Source organism: Cervus elaphus, chromosome 1 (genome assembly GCF_910594005.1).
Source record: "Cervus elaphus chromosome 1, mCerEla1.1, whole genome shotgun sequence".
Taxonomy (NCBI): Eukaryota; Metazoa; Chordata; class Mammalia; order Artiodactyla; family Cervidae; genus Cervus; species Cervus elaphus.
Window position 1 is genome coordinate 42424770 of NC_057815.1, and position 12586 is coordinate 42437355.

General features: G+C 50.3%; 1 protein-coding gene across 1 annotated transcript in view; it reads right to left on the minus strand.

The window, feature by feature from the left end:
- SMIM35 (small integral membrane protein 35) overlaps positions 1 to 11006 on the minus strand; it is a 45529-nt gene extending 34523 nt beyond the window's left edge. Inside the window, exon 1 of the mRNA XM_043914980.1 lies at positions 11000 to 11006. Coding sequence (XP_043770915.1) covers positions 11000 to 11006 — 7 coding nt within the window. The remainder of the gene's footprint in view (positions 1 to 10999) is intronic.
- Positions 11007 to 12586: the final 1580 nt, after the last annotated feature.

The window sequence follows — 12586 nt, forward strand, 5'->3', positions numbered from 1 at the left end:
GGGGAATCACAGAGCATATTCCTTCTCCCGAGGAGTATCCCAGAGGTTCCCAAGCTCCAAAGCCTGTCAGGAAGGGGTGCTACCAGGTCAGCCAGGGGAATTTGTGCCAAGGCCCCTGCCCAAACAAAACCAGGTCTCTGCAGATGAGCCAGAAGTCACACACAGCCCAGGTGACCCAGCACCCAGCCGCCCACACCAACCATCAGCCACCCCTGTTGTCTCCGGGCTCCTGCAGCTGCTGGGAAATTTCAAGGTCAAGTTGGCTGTTACATTTTGAGTCTTCGTGTTGATCTCTGCCAGACCTCTGCAGGGAGGAGAGGAGACAGCTAACATGCGCACAGTGGCAGGAACTCGTTCTGAGCACCCAGGTGTCCTTCTGCCTCAGAGCCCCCTCAAACCCTCTCCCCCTCTGCTTCCTGGTCACAACCACAAGCGGATTCATGCAGGTTGCAGAAAATAGGATAAACCAGAGCTGCTGTGTGTGGTTACAAATACAGAGGCTTTGGGAGTTCTCTGGATCTGGCCTGGAAGCATCTAGAAACATCTGAATACTTGGATGACTCCCACCTCTCTTTTCCTCTTGTCACCCTGATGGGTACTGAACTGAACGCCAGACAAGAGCCTCCCAATCCTTCCTGCACCATTCGGAGGAAATTGTTTCACTGACTCATCCAGTTCATTCCCATTTCCTCTAAATCCCTGCAAAAGCACTTTCCTGGGAGCAGGAACATGCCTTTGACTCATTCCATTCTCCCATTTCTGACTCTTGTCATTTTGGAAAGCAGAAGCTTGGGTTCTGCTATGCACTTTGAAGGAGATGCTTGAAGGAGGTGGAAGTTGGCTTATCGATGCCACATCCAGGGCCAAGGGAAAAAAACAGTTGAGGTCAAGGCACTGCCTCTCACTCCAGCTTGGGGTACAAAAGCAGAGAAAGTATCCTTCCCAGTTTTGAACAGACTGTGTTCTGCCTTTTACCATTCTCTGCTGAGACCCTGAATTGGACTGTGAGCTTTCCATGCCCAGGTTCACAGCTGCTCATCCATCCCCTTGTTTCCCCGCCCAGCTCAGTACCTGGCACAGGTAGATGCTGAAGGGAGCCATGGGGACCAGGGCATGGCTGATTTGGCTCTATCCTTCTGGGGCTAGCACTGTGTCTAACACAGCGGATGCTCAGCACAGCTTGATTAAAGCTACTGGAATTAGCAGGCATCTCTCTCCCCTACCTGCCCCAGCTGGGACTTAAACATGGGCTTCGGACCCCTCGGCAAATCAGTGTTCAGTCTCAGAGATCCACGGCCTGGGTGGAGCCTTGAGATCGAGGTTTTACCCAGGTGTGAGCTCTCCCACCAGCCCAGGAAGGGGGTGAAGTGAGAACCCTCTCTCACCACAGTACAGAGAGACAGGGTGAAGGAAAAAAGCTGTCAGCTCCACCCCACCTGTGCCTGCCCTTACCACCCAAACCCATGCAGGAAGGGGCGGGGGACTACCAAAGCCAGCCGAGTCATCTGTGGTTTCACTACGATGGTGAATCAGTTCTTTGTACAGGGGGCCAAGAGGGCAAGCTTGGGTTTAAATATCGTTGAACCAGTAGTGAACAAGAAGCACCGAGGGCAAGTAGGGTGTGAGGTCCCAACTTGCCGGGGGTTCAGCCAGGTGTCCTCAGGCCCAGTCGTGAGCCTTGGTGGAGGGAACCGTTTACCTGCCTCACCAGGATGGGGTGAGAACAACACAAAGATGAAAGCGTTTGGCCAATGTGAAAAGCTTCCATACCTGTGCAATGTTGTTGTTATTGTTTAGTCGCTCAGTCGTGTCCGACTCTTTTGTGACCCCAGGGACCCACCAGGCTCACCCACCAGGCTCTTCTGTCCATGGGATTCTCCAGGCAAGAATACTGAAGCAGGTTGCCATTTCCTTCCCCAAGGGATCTTCCCAACCCAGGGCTCAAATCCGAGTCTCCTGTGTTGCCAGGCAGATTCTTTACCACTGAGCCACCAAGGAAGCCCCACCTGTGCATTATTTAAAGCATTAACAGGCATCGTGGTCAGATTCAAGGCCACCCCTTGGAACAATTTCAGGGCACTACTTGCATGAAGTCACCCCCACTGACCTCCTCTTACCCTGACAGAGCAGCTCGGTCTCCAGAGGAGACCAAAGACTCAGGTTTCCTGAATCCAGTCTTGACTAGCTGCTCAGGGGTCCAGGACTCCCCAGAGGAAGAGAGAAAGGAAAGAGAGCAAAAGCAATTTACTGGAAGGTTTTTACACAAAGCTAATAAGCTTAAATGTCAGGTCCCTCAACTGCAAGGACCTCTCCAAGCCACTCTATCTAATTTTGGATTTATTTCTGTATTCTTGTTTTAAGAAAGGCTGCAAAATCATTGAAACTTCAGGCCCCCAGAAAACATGGGTCTTCTCTGGCTCCCAAATAGGACTCTTCTCTCCTCAGAGACAAGTATCCATCATTCCCCAGCCTGGTAGCCTCCACCAGCCGGCCTCCTCCCCTGGATGTCCACCTGTCTAGCCAACTCCAACAGGCCTCCATGATTTGGCATTCTCCAGCCAGGACTACGTTTTCCCCAACATTTCAGCCTGTTGGACTGTTGCTTAGTCCCACAGCAAACACTACCAACAGTAGGAAGCTTTCTCCCAAGTCTCAGCCAAATTCATGCCCCGCCCAGTGTCCCCACTGTCCTCAGCAGGTCCCTCTGTCACAGCACAAATCCATCCCAGGGAGACTTCAGTTTTGAGGGTCCACCTCTCTGCCAGGGTCCAAGCAAGTCTATCTGATTTGGGTCTCCAGAGCCCACCAGCTCAGAAATGGTCCCTCCCAAGTGCTGGGCAAATGTTTCTTGAATAAGTGAATCGATGAGTAATGCTAGTGCCGGGGACAATAACAGAGTGATTTTAAAAGGTCAAGTTCAGTGCTGGGACCCAGCTGCAGTCTTTGCTCTCATGCTCCGTCCACCCTCTCCTGATACCTTCTCTCTCTCCTCCAGGCAAGCTGAACCAGGAAAAAATCATTCCTGGAGCCTGTTTGCCCCCTGGTGGCTGAATAGAGGCAGCAAGTGAAAGTAGTGAAAGTTAAAAGTTGCTCAGCCGTGACTCTTTGCAAATCCAGGGACAATACAGTCCAAGGAATTCTCCAGGCCAGAATACTGGATTGGGTAGCCGTCCTTTCTCCAGGAGATCTTCCCAGCCCTGGGATTGAAGCCAGGTCTCCCACATTGCAGGTGGATTCTTTTCCATCTGAGACATCTGAGCCACCGGGAGCCCAATCCTTGGACGACCTGCACAGATGCTTTACACACCCCACCTCCACCCTCAAGAGCAATACGTTCACCACGGCCTTACTCACATGGAGGCTCACGTCCTACAATTTCTGTAATTGCTTGGTCTATAAGGGGCTGTAAGGACTCCTCTCACCTGCAGTCCCCCAAGCCCCACCCTGGACCCAGTTCCCTTGAGTCATGGTGGCCTCCATACCTGTCCAGGAGATCTCAGAGCAAGGAAGGCCATCCTGCTTCCTGTGTATCTGGTCTTACATTCTCGCCTGTCCCTTCCAAGGCCCTCCAAGATACCTGGAATGTGTGCTAGAGCCAGGCTGAGCTGTGGGACCCCATCCCACAGAGTCAGCATAGCAAAGTCATGCCCTACTTCCTGGCTTCCAAAGACACTGGCCAGCTACTTTATTCCAACAGGCTTCCTCACTCTGGACCACACAGTCTTGCCACCACTGCAGTGCTGCCACCTGGAAGCAGGGACAGTGGACCACTGTGCCTCGCGCAGCCTGTGCACTGGTGTATTCATATTGGAATGTGATGCCTTTCAATGGGACATGCCTTCTGCTGGTGTCTCCTGCCCTCTGTTAAATACACGTACAGATCTTCCTCAACAGTGAGCTTATGTCCTGATAAGCCCATCTTAAGTTGAAAATATCATAAGTCAAAAGTGCCTTTACTTAAAAATGCAGTTAATACACTTAGCCTACTGTTGAACATTTCTTTGGACAACATGAGAGATGCAAGTTAAGTTTTATTTGGGGCCAACAAGGAATGCAGCCCAGGAGACAGCATTTCAGATAGTTCTGAGAAACTGCTCTGAGGAGGTAAGGGGAGGAGCTAGAACATTTGTTTTGCAACAAAGGGCAGGTAGTTGGGAACATCAAAAGATTTTTGTTAATTAAAGAAACCAGATATCTCCCGTTAAGGACTTTAGTGCTTTTCTATGCATAGAAAGATGCAAGAGTCTGTGCTTACTAAAATCATTCCTTTGATACGTATCTCAGCTGTGTGGGGCCAATATCCTGTGTTTTCACATCCTAAGTTCCTCAGGGCTCACTATAGGGAGTGGCTGCAGTCTGATGGCTGCTAAATGGCAGGTATTCTTTTCTTCCTGAGTTCCCTCAGGGCTCACCAGCTCACCATCCATGGTGGCTGCAATTGTTGGTGACTATAACATCCTTATTTACTGGTATGGCAGGAAATATTCCATTTCTCACTACTAAACGTCACAGCTTAGCCTAACCTATCTAAAACATGCTCACAATGCTTAAATTAGCCTATAGCCAGGCAGAATCATCTAACACAAAGCTTAGCATATGATGAAATGTTGAATATATCATGTAACCTACTAAATACTATAATGAAAGGGAAAAATACACTGGTTACCTGGGTACAGAGTGGTTGTAAGTGTACTAGTTGTTTACTTCCAGATCACGTGGCTGACTGGGAGCTGTGGTTGCCACCGCTGTCCAACATCATAAGAGAGTATTGTGGTACAGCTCATCACTAGCCAGGAAAAGATCAAAATTCGAAGCTTCTACTGAATAAGCATTGTTTCTGCACCATCATAAAGTTGAAACATCTTAAGTTGAACCATTGTAAGTTAGGGACCATCTGCCATCATTCCTCCCAGTTTCTCTTAGGTCCTGAAGGATCTAAGTTAGAGACTCCTGCTCTATACAGTTAATTCACAGCCTCCTTTTCACACCATTTCCTGTCTACCTACAAAATGTACTTAAAAATTGCCTCTTCTAGGAAGTCCTCTTTGTCTTATCTGTTCAATAATCATGTATCATAGTTTTGACAAACAGTCCAAGCATATGGAAATAAGATTTATAGCCCAAGACCAGGAGGGTAGAGGAGTTGTATTACTAGGAAGTACTTTGGGAGGATATGCCACATGTAATTGCACATGCACAAACACACACACACACGATACTAAATCTGCTTGACACCAACTTCTCCCCACCTCCTTCCCTCCCAGCAGTCTGAGGGGGTTCTATCATTAAGACGATTAATAATAATAGGAAAAGGTAATGAGCATTCGCTGTAGTCAAGCACAGGACAAAGGCTCACACCTGACTTGTACTTGCCCCCCCAGCACAGAGACCTGCGGTATCCACATCCTAAAGGCAAGGCCTACGAGAGTAGGAAAATGTCAGTGTGGAAACCGTAAGCATGGAAACCAGTGACCCATTGGACAGGTCCACCTGTGGAACATGAGTCAAATAAAAGCAGACCCACGTCATGCCTCTTTTCCTCTTCACAAGTAATCCCCCATAATGTCTGCTGCATGGTGCGATTTTTGTGGGATTAAACGTGAACAGCTTAAAAATAAATCATTACATTTCCATCTTCAGTTGATCTAAGCCTATCATTTGACACCTGGCCACAAAAGCAGAGTAACAACAGGCAGGGGATTAAACTCTATTGACCTTGTGACCTAGCTGGGAGTTGATCTTCCCTAATTAGAACAATTTTGTAATTGTTTTACAAAAATATCTCAGGCACCCACACCATTGACAGGTCACCCTATTACAGGGGGCTGTTATGCTAGAGGCCAGGAGAGCAGTGTCTCTGAAGCAGAGGGGTACCTCTCCTGGGCTTACTTGCTTTGGCGGCTAAGTCCCCCTCAGGACTTTCCTGCAGCCGCCAGGTGATCCACTGTCCCTGATTCCTCAGTCCACCCCTGCTTCTTTTGAGTTTTCTCTCCTCCAAGCCCAGTCTCAGGTTAAGGATTCACGCCAGGGCCAGGCTAGTGGAGAAGGGACTGGAGCTGGAAATGGACCCAAGGAGAGGTGGGGAGCAGGCGTGGGCCGCTGGGACAGCTGTGGGCAGGGGTCCGACGGGCAGCCACGGCCTGGGTACCAAGAGAAATGATGGACATCGGGAAGGAGGCCCAAAAAATAGGTGAGAAGCAAGTGCCAGGGGTCAGGGCAGCCTGAGTGCAGAATTCTGGAACAAGAGCTTAGTTAGGGACCAAGCCAGACACTCACTTGTAAAAACACAAGAAAATTCAGAACATGAGGAAACTCTGGGCTGGGTACCTCTGCATTAAAACAAGTTGGGGAGCCAAGAGTCAGTGGAGCCCTTGACTGGGGCTACCCATCACTCAAAGCCTGGAGTACTGAGTGTGTCCTGCCTCCAGATTATCCAGAATTTGACCATGACCTCAACTTCAGGGACCTGGGGAAGAAATAGGGGAAGGCAGAGGAGGCAGCAGCAGGTTCCGAGCACCCCCACACACACACACTTTTCCTGGCCCTAAAATAGAGCACTGTGCTTCTGAGGTTTTGCTGGAAACTAAAGGGAACCAGGAGAGAGGTCAAGTTAGGACAAATCACAAGTTAGGGCAAGTCACAAGTTGAGCAGAAATGTCACCAGAGCCCCAGCATAGCTGGGGTGAGGCCTCACTCCTGGCCCGCGGCCTCTACCCACTTCTCTCATGGGGTGGGGTTCTCATCTGGAGAGGCGGGGTCCTTGGGGCTCCACCACACTGGTGTCCATCCCGAGCCGGTGTTTCTGGGCACCGGCTGGGGCAGTGAAACCTCTGGGAGATCCTGGCCATCCGGTAAAGTTGTGAGAAACCAAAAGGGCCCCGGGACTCTTTCAACATCAGTCTCCCATTACACGGAGACCGTGTGAGGAGTGAAGAGGACATGAACATGAAGCCCTGTCACCTGTGAAGCCCAGGACAGGAGCACGGTGGGCCTCGGTCTGGGGAGGGGAGGGATGTTTTCTATCAAATGTGCTGGAGGGGGCTTCCTTGGGGGTCCAGGGTTAAAAATTCACCTGCCTATGCAGGGACACATGTTCAATTCCTGGTCAGGGAAGATCCCACATACCACAGGGCAACCAAGCCTGTGCGCCCTAACTACTGAGGCTTCATGCTCTAGAGCCTGCGTCCCTCAACATGAGAAGCCACCCCAATGAGAAGCCCATGTACTGCAACTAGAGAGCAGCTTCTGCTTGACACAACTAGAGAAAGCCCACAGGCAGCAATGAAGGTCCAGTGCAGCCCAAAATAAATAATTTTTTTAAAAAAATGTGTTGGAGGAAGGGAAACATCCCCAGAGTGGTACCCTCAGACCCATTCGGGTCCCAGATCAGCCACTTACTAAGGGGTCACCTCCCTGTTTTGAAACAATGAGCAGCCTTGTAGGACCTATCTCCTGGATTGCCTTAAGATGTAAACGAGAAAATGTGTGAAAGAATGTTTGCCACCTCTGTTGAAAATACAAAAATACATCATGCGAGCTCCATTACCAAGAAGAGCAAACTGACGCCAAGTTTTGGGGTGCACCGGGGCCCTCTGGCCCCCCTGGCCCTCTGGATGCATCTCCATTCCTTTGCTGCTCCCCCTGCGACAGCATTCAGGGCTCCCCCCACACTCAGTCTCACTCTGGGCCCAGAAGAAGCCTTGGAGGATCATTAGGAGTGCGCAGATCCGGGGTACAGGCCTCAGCTTCTGCTGGGTAAGCTGGAATAGAACTGTGGTTCCACCCAGAGCAGCGAGGCCCTGCTGGGGTTTGCGGCCCCCTACTCCTTCTGTGACAGGGACAATGGAAGGAGAATTCTCACTGAACCAAGACAAGCTAAGAACCTGCGGGCACAGAGTCGCTTTACAATTGGTTGTTATTGCTGTTTAGTCGCTCAGTCATGTCCAGCTCTTTACAACCCCATGGACTGTAGCCGGCTGGGCTCTTCTGTCCATGGGATTATTCCGGGCAAGGTTACTGGAGTATGATAGCCAAAGCAAACTTGAGGGTCGAGAAGAGTTCCATTAACATTTTATCTCTTCACCCTGAGCTTGGGAGCCTGTCAGGAGAGGCGGAGGCGGCCCTGCCCTGGCAGACAAACCTGCAGACCCACCTTGATTGGGAGGCAGCCAGGGCCCCGAGCCACCGACCCAATTCCCACGCTCCGGGGCTCTCCCAATTTACCTTCCCTCTCACGCCTCGCCCCCGGGAAGCCTGCCTGGACCCTCCACCCAGAGCCCAGCCAACCCATCTCACACCCTCCCTGGGCATCAGGGATGTGGAGAAAGGCTGAGGGCTTCCTCCACCAATGGGAGTTCCAGGCTTCTCCATCTCTGAGTGTTAACATCCTCTCACCACCCTCCACCCCCAGCAGCCCTCTTGCGATGAACTCACTGCTGATGAAAGAGCTGGCAGATCCTAAAATAAGATCTTCTGGCTTTGGAAAACATGAGTCAGACTTTTGTTACAGCTCTGTTTTGCTGCAGCAAATGTTATAACCAATCTGCTGTCCCCAGCTGGCAGAGGAGGGTGGACAGGGGCGCAGGCAGCCCTGGGAAGCTTCCGTGATGGAAAGCCAGAGGTGGCTGACCTGCTTCCCTAAGGGATTATCCTTGACCTCCTTTTCCTTCCAAGCATCGGGTCCTGTGAGCCTTTGGGTCACAGGTGGGGAGACAACAGCTGCCATTGCTTGGCTTGAGTCCCCTGAATAGAGTTGGAACTTAGAGGGGTTCCTCTTTTCTTTGCCCCTAGTGATCGCCTTCTCCCTTCTCTTCCTCTAGTTCCCTGCCAGCTCCAAGTGGGCTGGAATGTGACTCCATTCTGGCTTGCAAATCTCTTTTTGGCCCTGAGAACAGACACATAGCCTCCCAGGCAGACATCCACACTGGCCTACATTTATTTTCCCTTTATTGATCCAAGAGGGAGAAACAGAGAAAGTGCCTCCACGCTGCTCTTCCAGCTCTGTGACCACCCATCAGAATAGTCCTGGTTACAGGTTTGGGGGGCTCCAATGCAGAGACCCCAGGGCCAGCAGAGCCTCCCAGAGCCACCACTTCTGCTGAATCACTCGTTCTCATACTCGCTTGTCCAGAGATGGGACTGCCTGCATCACCAGCTCAATGACAGACTTGCCTGCCCACCGCACCCAGCCCCCAGCTCAGTGCGGATGACAAAGGGGCTGGAGAGGGCCAGGGCTCTGAGCCAGCATCACCCGCATCCCCAGCTCCTCCAAGGAAGGAGAGGTCAAGAGACTAGACTTTGGTCGCTGGGAGGCAGCTGCAAACCTCAGATCTAGGCCCATTTTCCCATCTATATGATGGAAGCAATGATGCCCACTTCTCACCATTAATGGCAGCATAGGGTGAAAGAGTCAGGTAAAGCATTCAGCAGAGCCTGGTAAGTGCTTGCTCAATAAGAGGCATTTCCTGCTACTATGATGCCAATGAATGATATATTTTTTTCAACTAGCAAATGATTTCAGGGACTTGTGTGGTCAGACTCCACCCCTCAGGTTATCTTCTTCCTGGCATCAACATCCCAGGGAAGCAGAAACAGTAACTATCAGATGAACACAATCAAATCAAAGAAAGTGGAAGAGTGGGGGAGGGGGTGGGGGGGGACTTTCACCTGTGCCCTGGGAAGGCCCCACAAGCACCAGTAGCCTCCACAGAGGATTCCCCTCTGTAAGTAGAACCTGCTAGTGCCCGCTCACTCCCAGGCCCCGTCCCCCGACCTGGGCTGGCTGGGACCCTCCATACCCCAGGAGTCACCTCTGTACCCTGGGCCACCAAGATGGTGTTTCTCTTCTCCTTATGAGTTGACTTCACAAAAGCGGCCCCCACCACTCAGGGACTTCCCTCCTTCACAGCCCACAGCCTGGCTGATGGCGCACAAGTAGCAATGCCAGTCCCCACGCATAGGGCACGACTGTCACCAAGTGCTTCTGCCCTACGCACTAGCTGAGCCAAGCTTCCTGCAACTCAGCTCTGCTCTGAACAGTTTCATCACATGGATGTATAAATCTGTTCCATCACAAAGAAAAAGCAAGTCTGGGGAAGCACCCAGAGCTGAAACATCAAATCGGACATCTCCTTCCCCAGGTCAGCCCCGGGTCAGACCCTGCTGGAGGGCCCCAGCCCAGCAGAAGCAAAGGTGAAGGCTGCCTCTCACCTCTCCCTGCAGCGCAGCTGGGTGTCAGGAGTAGAAACAGCCATTCACAGGCGCTCTGGCTCTTTTGACTTTGTGATTGAGAAGCAGACAGATGGGTAGGGAAGAAAGGAAGGTGGAGGGCAAGGGCTTCATCCAAGCAGGACTCTCTGTCTCTCTCTCCATCTCTCCTTCCACATGCCTGACCCCTGCCTTCCATGTCTCTTGACCCCTGTCTCCTCCATGTCTTTGAGTTTTCTGCCACACAACCTCCATTTGTGTCCTTGTTTGTCTCCTTCACTTTCTTGTCTTCCCTCTGTCTTTTTTTCTTTTTTTATTATTTTTTATTTATATTTATTTATTTAGCTGCATTGGGTCTTAGTTGTGGCATTCAGGATCTTTGACCTTTGTTGTGGCATGTGAGATCTTTACTTGTGGCATGTGGGGTCTTTAGTTGCAGCATGCAGACCCTTAGTTGCAGCATGAGAGGTCTAGCTCCCTGAGCTAGACTGAACCCTGGCGCCCGGAGAGCACTGGGAGCACTGGGAGCATGGGTGCCTTCCGAGCACTGGACGCACGGAGTCTTACCTTATGGATCATCAGGGACGTTCCCTCCCTCTATCTTAATCCTGCTCTTCTTTCTCTTCTTCCAGCTGGTAATCTTCTATATACCTTTCTGCTCTCCTTCCTGTTTTGTCTCTCCTGTCTCTCTCATCTCTCATCTTCACTGTTAATTACTCAGTCTTTTTGTTATCTACATCTCCCTACTTTTCCCTTCCACAGAAAAATACTGATGTGGGAGATACTCACCTACCTTCCATTGACGACACACCCACCACCCACCCCACCCCCACACATCCAGACCCCAAGATTCTGCCAGCAGTTCAGGCTGGTAGTTCCGGGGCCCCATCCTCAGAGTCATCACTGATAAAACTGCTAACCTCCACACTGAGCCCCAGGAGGACTGTTAAGCAAGCCCATTAAACTGGGGCAGCCCTGATATACCAATTCAGGAATGGTCAGACCAGGACAGAATGAAATGCATCTATTCTAAAACGTGACCCCCCCCCCCCCACAACCCAGTGGGTCTCTTCTCAGTGGTCCCACACCAGTCCTGCCTTGGCAACTGCAGGACATCCACACCCTACCCTGCCTTACCCAACTCCATCCCTGCCCTCTATTTTGCTTATCTTAGCACCTGAAAATGATAGCAAGGACACACCCAACCTAATCAGCCTTTCTCAATAATTGGCCTGAAGTTCGATGGGTAGTAGCCATGGTGACTATCTAAGATGGGTCAGAGGAGGAGGAAAACCAGGGTACCTACAATTTGGGTGGTTCCCAGAAGTGAAATATGAGGAGTGGTCTAGGTGTGGTCCCTGGGACATGGAGCCCAGTGGCCAGACTAAAATCTGGGAGAGTGGAAAGCAGTCACCATTACTGCCCAACTGATCCTTTTCGTGTCCTTCGAGTGCTATCGTCACCATCACTCACTTGGGCCATGCCCGGGGAAGGGGTGTCTGTGGCCCTGAGACCTCCAGAAGCCTGACCAAGTGGGACAGCTCCAGCCAGGCTTCTCTCTGGCAGGTATGATTTAACCTGTTCATATTCTTTATCTTCCTCCCTAAATCCACTCCTCCCTTGTGTTTGCCCCCTTGGTATATGGTACCTCCATTTGCCCAATCGCTCGGAGAATTTAGACTCTCCTTACACCCTCCACCTGCCTTGTTTTCCAAATGTAATTAGTCATCAACTCCGATCACATGTAAAATTTCTCTCTGCTCTTCTGGTTCCATCCTCCCACTTGGACTTCGGCCAACAGTTCCCTACAAGTGTCTCTACCCTTATGTGTCACTCCATGCTGCTGCTGGGTGGGGAGTCTTCCAAAATTAATAAAACAAAGAGAAAAATTTATCCCTAATTGAATAACTTCTACTGGCTCCTTACTGCCTAGAGCTGGTCTCCAAGCCTCTTTGATGCTTGTTAACACCAAAATAATTTTGGCACCCACCTCTAACATAGGTATATTTCTTTACATAAAAATTCTATTTCCATGTTCTACCATCATTAGTCAATATCTAAAGGACAACCAACCTTTAGAAAAAGAGTATTACCAATACCAAGAGATTTAAGTCTATATTTCAAATAATCCTGATAATTTTTAACAGTTCTAATCAACTTCCATTAATAATGATTAGATTGTTACAGTTTTTAACTCAAGACAAAAAAGTAACAAGGAGCCTATTTGAAGAGTGGGTTGCCATCTGCTTGGACCACTGGCTTTCCCTTCAACCCCCACCGTCTTTTCAGGAAACTTGCTATTGTCCATTGCATGTGGGTCAATTTCATTAAAACTAGACTAAATTGTTAGTCACTCAGTCATGTCTGACTCTTTGCGACC